The sequence below is a fragment of the Mus caroli genome, chromosome 9 (assembly GCF_900094665.2).
Source record: "Mus caroli chromosome 9, CAROLI_EIJ_v1.1, whole genome shotgun sequence".
In the NCBI taxonomy this organism is placed as follows: Eukaryota; Metazoa; Chordata; class Mammalia; order Rodentia; family Muridae; genus Mus; species Mus caroli.
The window spans coordinates 79,570,427-79,592,605 of NC_034578.1; the positions used below are offsets into that span (position 1 = coordinate 79,570,427).

Genomic DNA, 22,179 nt, shown 5'->3' on the forward strand with positions numbered 1-22,179 from the left:
CAACCCTGAAATTCCACCTCACACCAGTCAGAATGGCTAAGATCAAAAATTCAGATGACAGCAGATGCTGGCGAGGATGTGGAGAAAGAGGAACACTCCTCCATTGTAGGTGGGATTGCAAGCTTGTACAAGCTTGTACAAGATCTGACATTTCTATGATGACTTCAGTGAAGCTCTTTTGCCTATAATTACATTTCTACTGTTCATTAGTTGATGGTCTCATTCATGTAGAAAATTAATTCACTACATTCCAAAAGAATAAAAGATGGCCTAGAAATACAGGAGTGCTTGTAAACTTTTCGGCAAATGGCCCATTTCCTTCTCAGGTGATCCTATCACTTAAAAATTTTAAGGTGCCAATTTAAATAATAGCAGTTAAAATTTTAGGTTATAACCTTGAGATTACAAACTATCATCAAGTGTAAAGCTTTATTCACATTCCATGAAATCTGTATACCAGACTACAATCCATTGAATCATAAACATCTGAAATTGGCAGAGATTCAGAGACAGAAAGAAGTTGAGAAGATGGCAATCCTGTAAGAAACAAGAGCAGGACCTCAAGATGCAAGTCATGGCCATGGCACGCGATTTTCTGTGTTCACATCAGAACTGCCTCAAGACTCTAGAGGGTAACACACAAGCAGCAGAAACCAGTCACTATTCCTCTGGCAGAGGAGCGTAAGGTACCTGATCTGTGTTTTCTCTAATGCAACATGAAATAATTGTACTGGTCTCTTGAAGTGAAAACTAAATAAGGTTCATAAAAAGCAGACTAGTGCCCTATGTATCATTCTTAGTAACAACAAAAGCCCCTGTTCTTATTATCAGTGACTTTAGCCCTGTCGGAAAGCTTGGCAACAGATATAGGACAGAAAATACACACCTCACTGAAAAACAAAACAAAAACAAACCTGAAAAAAAAGATTGGCTAGAGAATTGAACAAATCTATTCATTTAGCTAATAAGATTACATTATTTGCTGCAATTTTTGCTGTTTCTATTTAACATTTTTTATTCACACTTTTTGTCTTTTGGTGAAATAATTAGCATTACTTCATTTTATTTATTTTTTTAAGCTACTTTTCACTACTATGGGAATTTAATGAATGTTTGGTTCCCAAATGGTAATAACAGAAATGCAAATATTTTTATTAAATGATAATTGCCACAGGGATTGACTACCAGGCTCATATGTAAAAGCCAAACAGGGATCTCAGAGCCTTTTACCGCACAGCTCTGGGTAACATGGCAGTCATTTACCAGGGTGTCTTAGTATCACAAGGTAAGTAGAAAGTGATGAAATTTGGTATAGGGTTTCAATTGAGCATGACAGGTAAAGTTTCAGCTAACACTCCCAGGTAAACTTTGTCCAACAGTCTAAAATGTTGGCCTTTCAGGAGGGAAGATGACAAAGTGATAGTAATGTTCTCAAAGCCATCTTAGTCCAGCAAGCTTACCCTCTGAGCACTTGCTGTTACAGCTGCTGGGTGACGTTTCTCAACTCTTTATAAAAGCTGCATCCTTTGTCATATAAGGTCACCAAGGTCTTTTTTTCATTAGTCTATTAAATGATAAGCTGTAACTTAACTGAGAAAGCCCGACTCTTCAGAGTGTACACTGGTTCTGGCTTATCATTACCTCAATGATTATGAAGGCAGTTAAAACTACTCTATTGTCTTCAGCCATCACTTCCTGCTTATGTGGAAATACACTTACAAGGTGAAAACTTACAGTCTTCTCTGAATAAATATTCAACCTTGTCACGTACATAACATTCTATACTTAAAACACATAGGAGGTTTTCAAAGTATTCACTGGGGTACGAATCTACTTTTGTGCCAGGATTGTGGTGGCTGAATGGATCTGCTTTTGAATGAATCTTGGTTGGAGCAGCAATTCAGCCTTGAGAACATTCCAAGAAGGAAAAAACAAAGGCAAAGCCCTGAGTCATTAGGTCAAAACACAATCCTTTGAGAACTGAATCCATAAGGCTTTCTCTAGCACCAGAAATGCAGGAGGCATGTTGATGGCAGAGAGCTAGGGACGGTAGATGGATGGATGGATGAAAATACTCTGACACTCTAGGAATTCAGCAGGTTCTTTCAGGTGATTAATTTTGCTTTCTATCAAAGCTAGACCCTAAATTAAAAAAAAAAAAAATTAGAATTTGAGGATGTTTGACATTAAAACTATCTTTGAGAAATCAGCTTGGAAAATGTTTATTCTTTTTTAATCAACAGCAAACAACTGTTATTGTAATATATTGTTCCATTACATCAAAGCTCCCAGGGTCCAGCAAATGTCACCTCCTGCAGTGTGGCTATAAGACAGCTTGCTTAGTGCTGAACATCAAACGGCAAATTTAAGAGCCAAATACAAAGGTTAAGAATTAGACAAGACTGAGATAAGCTGTTTGGATAGATTAGACTTTGAATATTGAATTCACTCTCTTGACAGTAAAGATCAAACATGCAACAGCCTTGCTACGTTACTCAGTCCTTACCGATCTGCAAAGCCAAACTCCCATTTTTCCAATTTGAAGACCAGACTTCCATTTCATCATGCTTAGCATGTCTAACTGGCCTGAAAGATAATAATGAATTGGATTCTCCCTACAACTCTCTTCCCCATAGTAACCAACATACGGTAACTGTGTTAAGTTCAGAATTGCAAGGTCCTGTAATTAAGCTTGGTCGGGAGTTTTGAGCTCTGGCTTTTAATCTCACTATTTTTAAATACTGGGGAGGCTTAGCTAAAACATTAATTGGAACAAGAAAAATCAGTTCAAAGTAATGGTTTGGAACTGATTTTTCTTAGCTGATTTTTTTTTAAATATTAGGTATATTTTAGAAAATGTACCTGAAAAACATTTGTTTCAACTAAGAAGTTTACCACAAAATAATTTAAATGCAATTTCTTATGGAGAATGAGTAGAAACATGAATTATCATCCTGTTTAAACTTAACTTTAAAGTCTTACATATAATTCTAATATTCTTCATCCTAAAATTGGAGATTCTTAAGAGTTCATAAATATAAATGCCAACCTAAACAGGTCTGTAGGAAAATAATGAAAAAGTTGTTTTCTTTGTTGTTGTTGCTTTAATTGCTGCTGTTTTGATACAGTCACATAAAATCAAGACTGTCTTTGAACCCTTGATCATTTGGGATTGAAACATGCATCACCATGCCAAGCTATAAAACAGCATTCTTGCAGATCTGTATAAAAGCCTTAACAAAGCTTTAGCTTTAAGTAAATATTTATGTACAAATGTTTTTTGACATGTGGCCCTCATAAAACTATCATAAACTTATCAGCAGTGCAGTAACTTACATATAAGCCAATAAATCTGCTCTAAGTAAACACACAGAAAGGCAAAGGCATCTTTATTTTTTAACCTTCAGTCACTCTGGAATTACATTAGGTGATTGAAATCTTTGATAATGATTTTAACATTTCACAAATAGACAGAAAAATGGAACCTCTAACAAACCAGAATTTACATAATGGCTTCTATTTCACAATTGCTTTGGTAAGCTGCCTACTGAGTACGTACCAAGTGCTTTATGCTGTCCAAAACTAATCAAAATAAACAGAAAAGCAAAGAAATCATGAGGCTCTACAAAATGGCTTAGAAAAACAAGTTTTCTATTTATTTAAAAATAAGTTTATAGTTACTACATTGCAGGGACAGGAATTCTTACACATACATTCTAGTTTGTATAAAAGGATTCCAAGAATTATGCATCAAAACTAACATAGAAAGTGTCCACGTAACAGTAAAGAAAGGTCCAATCAGTATGTACAAAAAGAAAGAGCCTGCTACCGTGGTGCAAGACTGCCATTTATGACATGATACTCCAGGTCTAGAAGAAATAAAACATCAGTAAAGCTAAATAATTTTAAAAAATCTGTCACTTATTACATACAACAGATCTGCTTGTGTTTAACATTGCTTTCTGTACAAAATAAACATAATTTTAATTTGAAATGTGTCAGTTACAACATTAACCCTTTAGGTCAGTTGCTTTTTAAAATTGAGCTATATTTAGACGTCTAAATATCCCATGGTGGGATTTAGTAGTTTTCTTAATAACTTTTTAAGACCTGTCTCTTCTTGCTGTTTCAATATGGTCTAAAAATGTAACATTGTTTCTTATTCTTAAGTGTATTGTTGTGATAAACCAACACACACATCCTTGAAAGTAATCAGCATGTGTATCTGTCTTGTAAGTGCATGTACTATAATACAATCCTGAACCTATCTTCTTAGTTCTTTAAATGTAGAAACTCATCCATATACTACTATGTATTTGGTTTGTGCCATATAAGGTTAATTTCCTGATTTTTTTATCTGCATTAAAAAAGTATTTCAAAACAGAGCTACTGAAACTAAAAAATATATTTATAGCTCAGATAATCTACTCACTGTACTGTGTGTGGGTTGATCTACAGAGCGCTCAAAGTGGTACTTACAGTCTTCTGACTCAATTAGACCTCCTCCTGGAGTACTGCACATAGTTGAGAATGTCTTTTCATTTGGATCACTTTGATAATTATAATTAAAAACAAAATAGTTTCTTAGTAGATGCATTAATTTTAGTTGAAGTCATCTAGAAATCATTTTTTTGGATGGAAACAAAAGGTGTACTTTTCCCAATTTTTAACCTAAGACAACTTACTGCCTAATTAAGCTACTACTGTTAGCAGTATCTTCTGGATAATATGGGGCTAATGCATCCTAAATAAAAGTAATCTCCACCCTATTCACTTTTAAAATACTGTACACCTCCTGCATACAAGGATGGATATTGGTAATAGCCCTTTAGTAACTCAAGTATCTTGGTCCTTTCAGCCTACTCAAAAAGAAAGAACTTCACGTGAACAAAATATTAAAATCAGTTTGTTTTCTTTAGATAGCTAGAAAGCTTGAAACCACATACTTTTAACTTACATTGGAGAGAAGCTTATAGATAGCTATGATGATACAAAATGGAATGTCAAAATAAAACACTGTCAACTGAAACTCATAGTATAAATGCTGCTAATATCATGCAGGGTTGAACTTTTATTTCAATAAACCTTGAAGGTTCCGGTTAGTCTACTACACTACAGCTAAGAGACAGTTCTGTTAATGATTATGTGGTATGAGAATGTTTGCTGTTCACTGTCCTACATAATTAATTTTCAAGTGAAACTGCTTCCAGTCAATCAATCGTGTATCTCCGGTGTGGCCTAACTATCTGACAAATGTTCCATAGCTATCTAGTTAGAGTGTGACAATTCTTTAGTAACCCACCAACCTTTAGTTGTAGTGAAACAATGGAAAACAACAATGGAAATAAGGCCCTTAATTATCAGTTTATACTTATATGCAGAAGACAAAGACTGCTCTAGAGAAGACTGTGAGGGGTGAGACTTTAAGATTCTACATCTCTACTTCCAAAGGCTGGTAGGTTGCAATTAGACTGAGTCTTTAAACTATTCCTGTGACAATACTGAAACTTCTACTAAACTCGGGCTTCATGAAGACGGGATAGTATAACAATATGGTTGAATATTAGAAATATAAACTGAGCCTTTTTGGTATTGCTGCTGTTGTAGCCCTAGTCTTGAACTTGGTTTGCCACTAAAGGTTAACTTTGAACTCTTGGATGTTCCTGTCTCCACGTCCCAAATGCTGGGATTATAGGCATGGACCACTCAACTCAGCCTGAAAACTAGTATCTATGTTCCATGTACATAATGAATTTCCTTTCTGATAAACGAGATTTTTCTTATTGCATACCTAAGATGAGTGCTAACAACTCCTTCTGACGTACAAACAGTACATACAGGATGTTACTGTCGCAAAGAGGAGACTTTTCCAAGCAGTAAAACAAACCAAAACATGATGATTTAAAGTTCATAATTTATCTTCTGCAATGTACAGAAGCTAAATTATAAAAATATAAAGTCCGTAACTGGTATTAATATATCAATATTTTCAGTTACAAATAAAGCAATCCAAGTCATTTTACTTTCCTAAGAAACCAGTGTCTAAAAATGTCCAAATACGGTCATGAATACACAGTGTCTTTAATACAGAAATGTTCTATTTTCTTGTTATAATAAAGATGGAAATCACTGCTCAGAGGTTGGAACTCTCTGTGCCCCATTCTAGAGGTCCTCCACACTAAGACTGTGCGCACTTCCTTATATTGAACACACCTTATAACTACATTTATTTATAAAAATGGATTTTAGTCTAATTTTCTACTACAATGCAGATAACATCAGGAAATTACATTTCTCAAATAGATTCCCTTCAAAAGTAACTAATTACTTTAATGACTTAAATTTCCAATGTACACACTATCATTTTCAGTAATGGTGAAATTGACTCATTTTTCTATATAACACATCATCCGTTTCTGCATTATGAAGGGTTAACTACTTAATTTTAATTATATAGTTCAATATATTTGTTAGAAAAAAATAAATGTACAAAAAACCTAAAAATTTTGAAATTATTTTTTAACTGTAAAATCACAGCAATCCAGTCAAGGTCTGGAAAATGGTTCACTTAGTTTCACTGGAGGGTTTCTGTACAAATTTCATTATAAATGATCTAAAAAGCCCAAATGCATCACTTTTCATTCTTCTTCAAGACAGTTAAATGACAGTTAACATTTATCTGTATTGGAAACAAGGAAACAATTATAATCTAATTACATATTTTGCCAAGGTTCAATTAAAGACTTTATTCTCTCCGTCAGGGTCATGCTGATATATATTCCCCATCCTTCCTTTTTAAAAACGTAGTATCTGCAAGATCTGGTTACATCTTTGTACCATATCAGTTCTCAGAAAATACTACATTCTTAAAACTTACCAAAAAAAAGTAATTTTAAACAATAGAAATGGCATTTATGTTGGTTTTCAAGATATAAAATAACTACTGTACCATAAACAAATAAATAACTGCTTTCCTTTTCCCATAGCAGGACATATAGTAATACATTCTCCTAAGTCATATAGTTATCATTTACAATAGACAACTTAATTTTACTAATGATGCAAAACATAATAGAATACAAGGCACAATCATTAAATGAGAGTTTCTCTTTAGAGTGTATATTGAGATACCAGCTTGATAAGGATACCGTAAAAAGTGCAGAAAAAACACAATGTGCAATGAGACCACTGTATAAAACATGATTGCATAAAAAGTGATTTGGCCTATTTTTAACTTTTAATAATTGAAAATAACCAATCTTTTCCTTAAAATTAAACTATAAAGTATGACATTTTAAAATTATTTTTATTCTACTACTATCTAAAAAATCCTGAAAAAAGAATTTATACCTGGGTAATAGTACTTAAGAATGTGTTTGTATATATATATTCAATCACACCCATTTATCAATATACACACGCACACAGACATGGTTCTTTTTAAGTCATTTTAGCCTACTGGATATGTCTGAAGTTTAAAAATGACATTAATCCAGATCAAGTAAACATCAAATTCCATACATGTTTCCTGTATTTTCCTTGAATCCTTTAACCACTTAAACATTTTCTCTAAGATATCTCTGTCAAAGGACCCACCAGTGCATTATTTTCCTACATTTAGTACCAAAAAAAAGATACAACTCAGCATAATTTTGTAATAACTTGCTCTTTAGAATATATAGCTTTTCCAGTACTGAAAAGTGTATGCTGTCCTGACAGTCAAAAACAGGCTTTCCACTGCACTGATTCTCAGTCTTTGGCACAATAAACAGAGATAGAGTGACTGATATAAGAATCAAGGTCTGAAAAATTAGACAGTCAAATGTTTTCCAATGTGGATATGTTTCCTTTGCATCAATACATTTTTCTCCTAAGTTTGGCAGAAATGGAGTAAAACAAAAGCTTCCTCTAGATATTCTGTAGCTGAACACCTACAGCTCACAACACTTTTCAGGATAACAAATGGTGGGAACTGGAAAGTTATCTTTAGAGGAAGCCATTCGTAATGTACTGCTACTCTCTGTAACATCTCTCTTCCTAGGGCATGACTTCTGCTATCAGTAAAAATGTACCTCACTTGGTCAAAAATAACTCAATTTAACAGGAAACATACTTTATCTCTAGGAATACTATGTTTCTTAATAGTGTAGCAGAGCTGTCTCTTCCATAAATAAACCAGAATTTATAACAGGTCCTCAATTTCAAACAGCGAATGAAATGAATGTGGAACCGAATAACCTACCTAAGGGCAATAAATAGCAAACATTTGAAATATATATGTATATAGATTTTTTTTTCATTCAAAGATGTAAATTATCTTCTAAATGTGTTTTTGTCCATTTTCCCAAGTCAAATTGTAACATTCCCTAATCCATCATAGCAGCAAGGAAGCAGAAACCTTAGTTCTACTTACTCCTTAACTGTACCTGCGTTACAGATTTTTAAAATGCAATATTTTGCTTCAAGTTACCAACCAATTAAATTAGCCTTTGCTTTTTCAGTCAACTTTCGGACTCGTCCTCTACTAGAAGTTCCAAATGTCAAGGAGGTGTCCTCGAACAACAGCTGTCTCTGTTCTTCCTCTGAGTCATCCTCATTATAGAAAGCTGTCCTTCGACCCTGATTTCTAGTTCTCATGTGAGGCTCAGAGCCTTTGAGTTCTTCAAACTCCTCTTCTTCATCTATAGGATCATCTGTTTTTTTCCGGTTACTTCTCCTTAACACTTTAACATTTGTAGGAACTATGAGTTCTGCATCTAGGTTTTGAGTTTTCATCTTCCTTTTGGGTTTTCTGCCTCCTCGACTCTTTTTCTGTAACAAATCCTCCTTAACAACATTAGTTTCAGAAAGGAAGTTGCATGTTGAAGAAGGAACCACATCAGCCCTGATGGGATGCATGTTGTTTTGCTCAGAGTTTTCCTGCTTTGCACACTGCAGATGCTTGGGCTTTCTACCTCTTTTCTTGTGTGTCACTTCACCACTGCTGGTGTTCACTTCTACCTTGGGCTTCCTCCCAGGTCCTCTCTTCACGAGTTTTGATGGTTGTCCTCCATGGCCATTTACTTGAATGGTTCCTGGTATAAGAACATTGTTCTTACACTCTCCTGGAAAAGAAAAACAGTACACTTAATATATAACGGGCTTTTTGTTGTTGTTCAGTCCTCCAACTAGTTGGTAATGGGACTAGCATACTTCTATGTAATGATAGAGTAATAGAAAGAAATTTAACAAATTTCTGCGATTACCTAAACATTTTTTGTTTTCAAAGTTATTTACTGATTGACTTATTTATTATGTGTCCACGTGGATGATGATGAGGGAGCTCTCTCCTAGTCTAACACTAGGATAGGTTCTTAGGATAGAAATGAGGTTGCCAGAAGGACAAGCACAGGTACCTGCTCACCTATCTTATTGTCCCCTGGGGAAAAATTCTTAAGACAGAAAGAGACATACAAGAATAGAAGATCTAAGTTAATGCTGTCATTGACAGCAAAAAGTACAAATTCCATTACCTAGCACCGTCATTACACATTCTAACATGTTAGGAGTTTCGTTTGGATCACATGAAACGATTGTATCCGTTCACAGTTGATTACATCAAAGTACCACCTTACTGTTTCAATCACTAAACACAGGGTGTCTCCGTATCACTACTTTTAAGGAGTTAAGTCATGTTTGAAAAATATTCTTATTATACAAAGTTTATAACTTTAATTTGGCCATCTCAATAAATAAGCACATTGTTATCTCTTGCTTTCAGTCATTTGATCAGTGAGAAGATTCAGAAAGTATGTACAGATTCAGAAAGAATGTACAAATTTTAGCTTTTCTTCCATCTATGAATGTGACAGTAACTTCTATATAAAAGGAGAGAGTCTAGAGCCTAAAATAAATCTGGATATGCAAAGTATCTTCCTCCTTAATCCCCTACCCAATATAATTAGGACCAATATCTGCTGCAGTAATTTACATCCGTTACTCTCCATAAAAGCTGCCGTAGCTTTGACATCCTTACCTAGTCTTACCTACAAACTGTAAGTAATAAGTATTCAACTGATATGTTTAAAGCTAGAGGACCCAGGATGATATTTAAAAGTTCTGAAAACCCAAAACTGTCAATTTATATAATAGTGTGTAGTAAATCTAATAATGGAAATAGAAATCAGAACTTTCCAGGAGAAAAACATAAAAGGAATTTAAGAACGCTAAGCCAGCACTATGGATAATAGAAAGACTACGTAAAAATGAAGAGAAAGATTAACACGCTCAAGGAGCCGTAGAAGATAAGTAAACGCTAGGACAATTTATCAAAAAAGTCCAAGAAAACACCAAAAACAAAAACAAAGAAACAATGAAGTGATAAGAATACAGACAAAATTGTGAATAACTCTGAATATCAATAGCCTCAACTTCCCATTTTTGAAAAAATAGACTATCAGACTGGGTTACAAAATGGTTCCATTTTAGTGCAAATAGATAGAGAAAGGTGTTCTGGGCAAGTATAATTAGGAAACAGTACTTAGTATTCTAATATCTAACAACATGCAGTTCAAAGAAAATTATTCAGAAAAGGTAAGAAAAAAAACCCCAGCGGGAACAGAATCCAAGCCACATTAAAAGGAGAGGCGGGCGAATACTTGTAATTAAATGTGTAAGTAGAGAGAGGACTGAGGAGAGGTTGGAGGTAGGTTAGTCCAAACTAAGGATCTATGGGAAAAAAAAAAACAAAAAAACACACTATTTTGTAAGCCAACTTTAAGATCTTATTTTTAAAAGAAGAATTTGAATAGAAGAACCCTGAACGGGTAGCTACTACCCAGAAGATGTGGGTTACTAAAAACCAAAAAAAAAAAAAAACCCTCACTGTTGGGTTCAGAATACATCTTTCTGAGTTACTGGTTAGGAACACCCAGGAAGTACCCCACACAACACAAGCTTTTTCCCAATGATTCGGACTGACTACCATAACTAGATGACTAGCCCCTATTAATGAAACCATTCCTCACTTTGGGTATAGAAGTCTCAGTGGATCCCCAAACTCTCTACCTGCTGCCTATTCTTATACAATGCAGAAGGTGCATTGCAGCCTGCAGGAGAAGAAAACAACTGTCTTATCCAGAGCTGGAGCCTATATGCACACACCATCTGTCAGGCAACACGTGTCCCCTGGTGCAATAGTGGCATGTTGTTTATGGGTAACCTACCTTGAGGCCTGCTTCAAAGGAGGAATTCCATGCTTGCTACTGTAAACCTAGTCAAAAAGTCCATGGTTTAGGTAGACTATATACCCTAGATAAACAGGCTGCTGGTGTTTGCTAAATGGTCATATGTCAAATTGTGGATGAATTTAATCCAGCAGCATGGCTGTTCTCAACAAATCCAAACACCATCTAGTCTGTATGACCCAAATGGAATAGAGACATGCCCCTTAGTACACACCCTTAATTCCTCTGGCTGGAATCCTTTAGTACATACCTTTAATCCCAAACAATGATATCTAATTGAGGGGAAGACAAAGTGATGAATCAGAGAAAGACTTGACAGAATTGGTCAGATATACCCAACTCTAGGGAGAAAAGCTGTTTTAGAGCAGGTAGATAGGGACAGGGAGTCGGTTCAGTTAAGTGCAGTGGAGCTCGGGGAGTCAGTTGGGGATGAGTGCAGAAAGTATAGTGTAGTGCAGCTGAGCTCATCTGTTAGTTTATGCAGGTCAGCAGAGGCCACTGAAGCCAGAGAATAAGTAGCCAGAGGATTAGAACACATTGCTAGAGTTAGTTTGAGGCCAAGCAGAGCAATTCAGGAGAAGCTGAGAAAAGCCAGATTGAATCAGTCAGCATGGAGAGGAGTTTAAGCCAGATAGCTGAGTTAACCAGCCAGCCAGAGTTCAGAAAGAACTAGAAAGGGTGAGCTTATTCAGCAGTTTGCCTCAGAGATGCCAATTACATCAGACAGATAATAGTTACTTGTACAGTGTGCTCATGATATATGTGCGAGTGCCTTGGTCAGAGAACAATTCTGCAGAGTCACGTTTCTCCTGTCAGCTCAGGGGTTCCACCTAAGGTTCAAAGGCCCATGTGTGATCACGTCTATCAGCTGAACCACCTCCAGACCCAGCTTCATCCCAACTGTACAGGAGGCACTAACATACAGGTGACTTGATCGCACCAATAGTCAGATATTGGCCTCCAGTTCTGAGCAATTTCTTCTGGCCAGCGCATTCATGCATTACTAAATTTATTGTATTACATACTACAGCTCTTAAATTGACACCCCCAAAAGGAAAAAGGCCAGTTCCTATTAAAAAAAAAAAAAAAAAAAAACCTTAACTGTAAGAATGACTTACTATATCTGAAAATATTACAGGTAACATTTTTACTTTGACCTTTTTTGAGGCAGGGTATTTATTACAGTGGCTTGGCCTTAGACCTGTGATTGAACAGTGGTGTCCACAGCACCCAGATGTCAGTAAGAAGTCAGGTTACCTTGATCTATGACTGCTGATGACTTGGGAAGTGGAGATGCTTTTGAAAATACAGAAGACTTCATTTTACGTTTGACAGGCTTTTCCTTTTCCATGTTTTCTTTTGCAGAATTATTCTTTGTACCATGGCTGAATGTGAGCTGATCAGGGCTTGAAAGTGTACTCAAGGCTTTGGAATGTTTCACAGAATTCTCTAGTACTAAAACAAAATGTAGAAAGATGAGAAACTGAGACTTGTTAGGCAAAAAGGTCTGGGATCGCTGCGAACCCGGGCTGCTTCAGTTAGCCAAGAGAACAACAAAACCTGAGTGATAAGATACTTAAAGCTTCCTCACAACATCTTTTCTACAGTGCTGGACTGTAGCCCAGGGCCTCACTCATACTCGACAAGCCCAGGGATCTACCTTCTAGTAGAAGGCTACAAAAATATGTTAACAAGCCCAGCCCAAATAGAAGCTTTCTTTTCAGTTCAGGATTATGAAGGCAACTCTGGTCAAATTGTTAGTGCCAGGTTTAAAAGAATCTATTTCAGTTCCTTATTCTTGTAATCTATTAAAATATTCCTAAGCTGCAACTTTCTTGTTCTCACTTTATAACTCAATTTCTTCAAAGGAGGAAAAACAGTAAAGAAAATAAAACCAGTAGCTTCAGGTAACTGTAAAAACCAACAGAAAATCAAAAGCCCCTTTAAAAAAGAAAATGACACCTTGATGTATAATTTGTGGCTCTTACTTGCTTTTCCTGGCATGGCAGATGTATTAGTTTTTGAAACAAAAGCTTTTGTGGCTGATGATGTAGAGGGCTGCTCGGTGACAACTGGATCTACAGCTACACGGTTGCTCCTAGTTCGAACCACAGAACTGGATTCTGGTTTACCATTCATTTGAGCAGCATTATGTCTTGGTAGTACTGATCTTGTAGGTATGGAGAATGGAGAGGTAGATACTTCTGACTTTAGCTGGGGTTTTAAGATCCTTTTTTTCCTTTCAGGGCTGAAAATAAGATTATCACAGTGTTAATCATTCTTAACAATTCTCCACATAGATGTTACAAGTTTTGAAATACTGCTGAATTCAACATTTGTACTATTATGAAGTATGTTAAAACATGAGATTTGTAGTGGATTTCATATGGTTGTGAGCCTTTGAAAAGTGAATATTTAGTGAAGGATCATTGTCAATGCTACAGTTATATGATAGAAAGCATGATGCCATCACTAGCCTAGAAATGCTGGTTTACCGAATAGATTTAGCAGTTTGAATTTAAGCACTTACACTAGTAAAGCTTTAGTTTAAAAGATTAAAAATCCTCCACATCATAGGAACTTGCATGTCAAATATATCATTCTGCAATATAGGGAATAGTAAAGGAAGCATTAAAAACCACCAAGTTCTCCCATTTAGATGACAAAGTTACAGACTGGTCAGTCACTGAAAAGGAACTAAGCACCTTGATGCAGCACTGCTGGACAGGGAGCTGCTTCTGTTTCGCTTCTTCCTCTTTTTGGTTATGGTGTTTCTTTTATGAAAACGAAGAGCAGATTTATAATCTGACAAAACTGAACTAATATGTTCTTCAAAGAAAGCAGACAGGCGTAAACTCATGCTGTAAATCTATGGAGAGAAAAAAGATCCACAAAATGGGTTAAATATTCTTCAAAAGAAAATACCTATTTAGTAAAAATTATAATTTAAATATTTTTCTAGTAAAATTTTCTAGAATTTAAAAACTCGCATTGTTTTTCAAATTCTTCTGATGGAAAATAAACGACAGCATTTTTATAATAGAAAGCAACAGGTATCCATCAATTCCAATAACACAATAGTCCGTTAATTTTGCACCAAGTTTTATGTAAAAGCTTTCAGAGACTTGACATACTTTTAACAAAATAAAACAAGCTGATGATATACCCTTGATCTTTTGCTTGGTGTATATGCTTTAGAATTACTAAAAATGAGCCTGACATCTTTACATAACTCCATTGGTGATTCATAATTCCCAGCCTCTAAAGTCTCTCTAACAGTGGCAAAGTCCATCGGAGTGTCAATGATGTCTCTGTAGTCCTAGGAGAGAAGGAAACAGCTAGTATTATTATTACTACCAAAGTATCACTTTATATCAGCAATTGACAGGATTTTATGACAAGTTACAGAACTATTAATTTCTAAAAACAAAACAGCAGTGAAAACTTCAGCCTACTTATAATTATAAATCTAATGAATGTCAACTCATCAAAACACTATAAAGTGAAGAAATCAATCAATGTGGGGCTGGAGAGCTGGCTCAGTTGATCAGAACATTTGCTGCTCTTGTAGAGAAACTGTGTAAGCATCAGGTGAACCTGTGGCACACATACACACATGCAGACAAAACACTAAACACAAGACCAAAGGATTTCTAAAACTGCTCAAGACAGCTCACATCTATAAAGCCTGAAGTCACAGTCATTTCATGTCAAAAAATTTAACCAATTAGGAATTTTGTAATAAACAATAATAATAAATATAAATAGATGTCAAAAAGCTTGTGTTCTGGAAATGAACTGGATAAAAAGTAAGACAACAAGATGGAACAAAACAGGTGGGAGAAGAGCTACTGATCACTCCAGTGTGAGTGAGACGAGTGAGGTTGCAGCACAGCCCACACTGCACCTCTTCAGTAGCACTGACGTTAGCTCTCCGTTATTTGACTCCTGTTTCCTTCTGCTCTTACTCTTCCTTTTCTATACTGAGAAGTGAATATACACTATTGATTTCAAGAGTTCTGACAAATGCAGCTTCACTAGTTTTAAATTTTCTTACCCTACTCTTAAGTCCAACTCACAAATGTTGGTACTCATTTTGAATTCATTGTCATTGAGGTCATTTTTTAAATTACCATAGACTTATTTGATCTACTGACTATGTACAAGTGTTTTGCCCTGCCTGATTTGGAAGTACTGTATGCTAATAATCCAACACTTTGTGGCAGACCAGCTTGATCTACCTTGGAGACCTTTGTGTTAATAATTTCTACTCTGATTCCATTATGGTTAGAAACACTTAATAACTTTAATAAATATGAAGTTTTACTTTATTTTCAAATGTGCTGATTTTAGTCTTTAACTTTTCTAATCTCTTCATGTGCTACATGAATTTCACTTTCTACAATACAACAGTATGAACTTAACTTCTAAGTCTACAAATAGTATATGCTTAAATGAGATGCCCATCTCACACTAGAGCTAAGAATGACATTTATTGTGGAATTATTCTAGATTTTTAATTAGAATGCAAATCTCCCACAGTTGGTTAAGAGTGGGTTTTCAGTTCTAAATTCTTTCCTAACCATTGCCCAAGGCCTCATTTATTTCTGCAAAAGGCTAATATTTATATTTCTATTAATTAAAACATTAAGGCTTAAACAATAAACAACTAGAACCACCAAGTAAATAGTAAAGCACTGTTTTAAAACTAAGAGATCTTATAGGAAATAAAGGGAGGCCTTGCTTCTGAAACTTTGAGTACTGTACAGAGTACAAACTCAATTCTGGAATTCAGGCCAGGCAAGTGTCGTATTGACCCAACTGACTCCGCTGTTAAAATTAAACGTTTGTCTTGTACATGTAATGAGTCTGTTTCTGGTTTTCAAAACTAAAAAAGGTTATTTTATGGTATCTATCAACAAGTCCATATTCACTTCAAATTATAATGCCTATACAAAAACCAAACAATGAAGAAGTTCGATGAAATTGTATTTAGGTTGTAATGCCATATAAACTTTACAATCTTGAATTCCTAACTAGAAGAGTTTTTTTAAAAAATCATTACAACCTGGATTGAGACTTTTATGGCTGTATGCAATTATAAATAGCTGATTATATAGTCTCAACACTTTTAACCAGGCATTCCCTAAAGTTCACACATTGGAATTATATAAATATATACAATAACTTTTTACAGTGAAACAATTTTTACAGTGTGGTTTACACACAATACATTTTTACTTATTTATTTTTACATCCTGATCACAGCCACCTGTCCCCATTCTTCCTCTGTTTCTCTTCAGAAAAGTGCAGGCCTCCCCTGGATATCAACCAGTCATAATATACTATAAGGATTTTAACAGCTATTTCAATGTAGCAATTCTTTCATCATTACAAAGCTATTTATCATGTATTTTCATTTTATCACCATAACTCCGTGAGAAAAATGGGTAAGATAATAGCTGTAAGCTCTCGGAATTAATATGGAGAAGTAGAGTTTCTGCCAATAATGTGTTTTGTTAGCTTTTGGTCAATTTGACACAAGAGAGAGTTATCTGGGAAGAGTAAGTCAATAAGAAATTGCTACCATTAAATTGGCACAGTCCCTACAGGGGACATTTTCTTGACTGATGAATGATGTGGAATGGCCCAGCCCTCTCTGGTGCCCCTGTGCAGGTCCTGGGTTGTGAAGGGTAAGTACCCAAGCAAGCAGTAAGTAGCATTCCTTCACTGTTGTTTCTTCAGTTCCTGCCTCAGCTTCCAAGAAACCCTTTTCCTCACCATGTTGCTTTTGGTTCATGGTGTTTATTACAGCAATAGAAAGGAAACTAGCATAGTTAAGTAAAAATTCTATCATTCGAGAAAGCTAAGAGGCTTACTCTAGTTACAAAACAGATAAGAGAATAGCTAGAAGCATAAGCCAGTTAGTTCTTAACAGGCATATTTTAGGCCTCTTTCCATTTTACCAATTTCCAATTTAAGAGTTCTTTGTAACTGAATAGGTAATGAAAACATGAATGAACTAATGAGGAAATGAAGCACAGTAATAAAAACAGTTGTACAAAAGTAATCTTAGAAATACTTACTGGATATTCAAGAAGATCCACTGGCTGTCGAAAAGGTTCTGAATCTTCACATTGAAATATGAGATTCAGTAATTCTTGACATTGTTTCTTCCATGCTTGAATATCGTAAGACTGAGCTCTGTTGCGTAACCTTCTTCTAGGTTGATGATCCTGAAATTAAAAAAAAAAACCCACCTAAGTAGCAACACAACCCATATTTTCCCATTCATTCATTCGATTCATTCATTGATTTACTTGTGGGCAAGGCATGCATGCTCACATCCATATGTGACGCCTATGTGACACATCTGGTACCTTTGCTCAGGAGCCATCAACTCTGTTTTCATTTAAAAGTATTATTTTACATTCCTTTCTCTCTATGTAGTCCTGGCAGGACCAGAACTCACTACTTAGGCCAGTCTGGCTTAAGACTCATAGAAATCTGCCTCTCTACTGCTGAGATTAAAGGGCATCCATGCCCACAGATTGATTTTTATTTTCAATTACATGTACATGAATGGGTATATGCATGTGAGTGCAGGTGCCTGCAAAGCTTAGAAGCATCAGAACATGCACTGCAGTGGTTGTTAACTGTCCAACATAGAGTTGGGACCCAAACTGTATGTTCTCTTAACTAGTGAAAACATCTTTGTTCAGGGTATCTCACAGTGCCACTGGGCTCACTGGTTAGCAAGCCTCAAGGAACCTCCTGCCTTCACTGCCCAGCACTGGGATGTCAATTGAGCTGCTTTGTATGTAGGTGCTGTGGATTAAACACAGGCCCTGAGGCCTGCAGAGGAAGCACTGTCCTCACAGAGGCATCACACTAGCCAGTTTGTGCTTCTAGTACCATCATACATCATGAGGCATAGCCTGAGCCTTCCTGACCTGAAAAGCTTGGCAGAAGTGGCTTATATTTGAAGCCTTTTTGTTTTGCAATATTTGCGTAGAATTTACTGGTTAAGGAATATTAAATCAAGATCCAAAAACCAAAATGAGAAACATTTTGAGCATCAATGCTCAAAACTTAAAAGAGTTTTTGAGCACTCTGTCAGATTTTCAGATTAGGGATGTTCAACCCATATAAAATACGAATCTTTCTCAGAAAAAATATTTATACATAAAAATTATTTGAACACTTAAGTTACTTTTAATATTACTAAGAGTAAATAAGCTTTTAGTATGCTTTAATACAACAAAATACTTCTGTAAACAAAAGCAATCAAAACCAAAATGCTGTTACCTTTCTTTTTCTGGTAGAAGTTCCTGGAACATCAGCATCTTTCTCTTCTTCCTTTGAGGCAATAAAACATCCAATTTATGAAACATCCTAGACCTAATCACTTGGTAGTTTTTCCTCTTACCCTTTAGAAAATGAATAATGCACTTGACTGGTTTAGTAAAGTCTCCACCATTAAAATTTGTTTTCAACCTCAAGTAAATTCTAAATATGACAGCAGCAGTTGACAATATAGTACTGGGAAAAGCAATGTTCTAACACTTAAATATGAAAACTATTACATGTAAATCTTATTTAGAATTCTATAATATGTAGTATTAACGTGGTAATCACAGAAGTTACATACCTCAGAGTCAGACAAAACTTTCTTCTTCATTGAGTTGTAAAGTGGAATTATGTTATAACAAGTCTGATCCCTAAGTAAAAGAAAATGTTGATGTTTGATTACTGCTATGTGATTTTTCTTTAAGAATTTGTTCCTAAGATAAAAACTTCAAGCCAAACAATTTTGGCATTTGTTGACTATAACACATTATCCATATACATTTAATCCATGCCATTTATGACTGATTTCAGTGTAGAAAATTCAATTCTCACTTTTGCTCACTTTACTTGGGTAAAAATATAGTCTTCTAATTCCCATCACTGTCTATATTAAGTGGAAGTACTCCATGACCTATCTTTAGTCATCTCCTTCTGACACCATCATCTACACTTCCTGTCTCTACTTAACCTCCACAACACACTCTCCTCTACGGTTTTCTCCCTTTTTCAACAACACACCACTTTTACAGTCATGGACAGCTTATATTTTCACTACCCCTTTCTTTCTAAAACTCAATTAATGGTCTGCTCCTGTGAATTCTAACCTTACATTTATTTCTTAGTCCCTTCCCTTTTCTCATTTTCGTAAGCTAAGCCCGTTCTTGAACCATGGTATAAAACAAACTGAGCATATGAAAGTACTTTTAACATCTGTTTGCCTTTAGAACTTATATTTTAGGAAGCCTACTTCCTAAGAGTTAACGTGATGGCTCATTAACAAGTGATCCTGTCCTTCCTGAGGACCAGTGCTGTTTCCAGAATGCATATCAGGTAGTTTACAACTGCCTGTATCTTCAGCTCCAGGGAACCTGATGCCTTTCTGAAGGGACAGACATTCACATAAATATATCCAGACAGACAGACAGGCAGACACATACACACATACATCCCTACTTCACCAATTCATTCTTTAAACAAAACAAAACAAAAATTACAACTGATCTATGGAAGGAAAGGATGTACACACATGCTATGGTGTGCATAACAGGGACAGAAGACAATCTGACCTTGTCACTTTTCCTTTTTCCCCTTGTGGGCGGGCACTTGAAACTGACCTCAGATCGTTCGTTAGGTTGGGGCGTAGGGAATCCTTACCTGCTAAGACATCTCACTGACCTCATCAGCTCTCTCCTCAGCATTTCTATAACCTCACATAATTCTATTCCGTATCCCTGAAAGATTTTCCTCTGACTTAGTTTCTTCTGAATTCATCAGCATCTACCTCATTTGCAAAAATAAGATTCTACTATGTACTATATTATCCTCTATATTTATTATTTTCATAATTGTCTTATTAGCCCATGTTCATTAAAGTATAACAAGTTTTATCTATTTCATAAAACTCTACTACAAAGCTGAAGTATGATGACTTTATCACCAAGTACTTATTACATTACTTTGCATGTATCTAATAGTTAAAATACTTGCTGCATAGTCAACTGAAAAATACAATCATCAACATTTCAAACCCTTCATGTACTTCATGTTGTAATGACCCACAACCATCAAATTATTTTGTTGCTACTTCATAACTTTAATTTGTTATGGTTGTGAACTGTAATGTAAATACTGATAGTGACCTTCAAAGGACTCTAAACACATGGATTAAGAACTATTGGTTTAAAAGCCTGGATATTTTTATTATAAAAATAAAATGTGGTTGTAGCTGAGTGTGCTTATAAAATACAGTGTACTACCTCATTTTAAACAGAAGTAGGAAAAAAAAGTCCCCAACATGAATCGTGACATTAATAAACAATTTTTACAGTAAAAGTTGAATGAATATTGCATCTGGCTTCAACTTCTAAGGCCCAATGCACTCTTGGAGGTTACATACTAGCTGAGGAAAGGAGGAAACATGTTTTTGTCTTAAATGATAGTCAGCGTCCATACTCATTTCTGGGGCTGTTGAATTAGAGTGCAAAGTTTGTGAAGGACTTTCCTCCCTTTTGAGATGTCTCCTAAGGTGAACATGGTAGTTCAAATCTTAATCCGAATTTCTGGAGGCAAAGGCAGGTAGACCTATGAAGAGTTCAAGGCCAGCAAGTAAGAGCTAGACCCAAAGCATTAAGAATGAAAGCACAGTGTCTCCTAATGTTGCCCAGACAGTTCTCAATCTTGACTCAGCCTCTCAAATAGCTGGGATGACAAGAACCTTGGAAATTCAAATTTAGTACCTTCCTGTACTGCCTAATATTTTGTTAATAAACTTGACAGAGTAAGTGTATGATGTTAAAATGGAAAAGTTCTCAAATCAAATGGCAGATTCCCTTTAATGTGCAACTTGGCTTTAGCCCACCTTCCAAAGCCTTAAATTTCCTCAACTGAAAACATCAGATAATAATCTCTGCCACTTGTTGCTTGGTCATTATGTGGATTCCCTCAAACATCTGGAGCAGGGGCTGATCCTGAGTTTGTTTGCCTACCTGTAGATCCTGCACCCCTAAATGGACAGCCTTCTCTGGCCTCAGTGGGACGGGATGTACCTAATCCCACAGCAACTTGATGTGTGGGGTACAAGAAGCCTTCTTCTTCTAAGGGCAATGGGGGAGGAGGGGAGGAGGGAGGGACTTGTGACAGGGATCCTGGAAGGAGACGAAGGGCTGATACTGGGTTGTGAAGTGAATAAATTCAACAATAAATAAATAAATAAATAAATAAATAAATAAATAAATAAATGCCACTTGCCACTCCAGTTTCAGAAGATCTGATACCCTCTTCTGGCTTCTGTGGGTACTGCATGCATGAGGAGCATATACATCATGAAGGTAAAGGTAACATACATATGCAATGTACTTATGATTTTAAGACTAACTATTTGAAGATGTGGTTTGTTTGTTGTGGTTTCCCCCTGATCAGAGCCTTATTATATAAACTCAGATGGTGTGGAACTCTATAGCTAGACCACTGTGGCTTTAAACTCACATCAATTCACTCTTTCTACCTCCCTAATGCTAGGCTGAAAGGCATGAGCTATTATGAAAGGCATGACTTACATTTTTTTCTTTACACTAAGATTTTCCATTTAAAAAACTATGCTGCTGTGACAACACCAACTATGTAAAAAATGACTCTAGTTACATTTTAGCACTTCACACTTTAAATTAGTTCACATTTTAAAGTCATGCCATTGCTGTAACTATTATACTAAAAGCGTGGATACATAACTCACTTTATAAAATGCAGGAGAAGATCAGTCACAAATTTAGCAGATTTCACAATTGGGCTTCCTGGCTCATTGAATGTTCGTGTATTATGTTCTATATATCGAACTTCCCACATTAGTGATGAAAAGCGCCTATTAAAAAAAAGGAATTTTATCTCA

At 35.7% G+C, this 22,179-nt stretch overlaps 1 protein-coding gene across 4 annotated transcripts in view; it reads right to left on the minus strand.

The window, feature by feature from the left end:
- Nucleotides 1-1,217: 1,217 nt before the first annotated feature.
- Nucleotides 1,218-22,179, minus strand: part of Phip (pleckstrin homology domain interacting protein) — a 114,715-nt gene continuing 93,753 nt past the window's right edge. For 3 of the 4 annotated variants that reach the window (XM_029481607.1, XM_021173412.2, XM_029481608.1), the window contains 9 exons: nt 22,027-22,152; nt 18,877-18,946; nt 18,534-18,584; nt 17,312-17,461; nt 14,392-14,544; nt 13,931-14,094; nt 13,214-13,473; nt 12,483-12,680; nt 8,346-9,104 (listed from right to left, as the gene is read on the minus strand). In XM_029481607.1, the coding sequence (XP_029337467.1) occupies nt 8,467-9,104; nt 12,483-12,680; nt 13,214-13,473; nt 13,931-14,094; nt 14,392-14,544; nt 17,312-17,461; nt 18,534-18,584; nt 18,877-18,946; nt 22,027-22,152 (1,810 nt within the window). In that variant the 3' untranslated portion in view covers nt 8,346-8,466. Of the gene's footprint in view, nt 9,105-12,482; nt 12,681-13,213; nt 13,474-13,930; nt 14,095-14,391; nt 14,545-17,311; nt 17,462-18,533; nt 18,585-18,876; nt 18,947-22,026; nt 22,153-22,179 lie in introns of all 4 variants that reach the window. The other variant, XM_029481609.1, reaches the window with a different exon arrangement.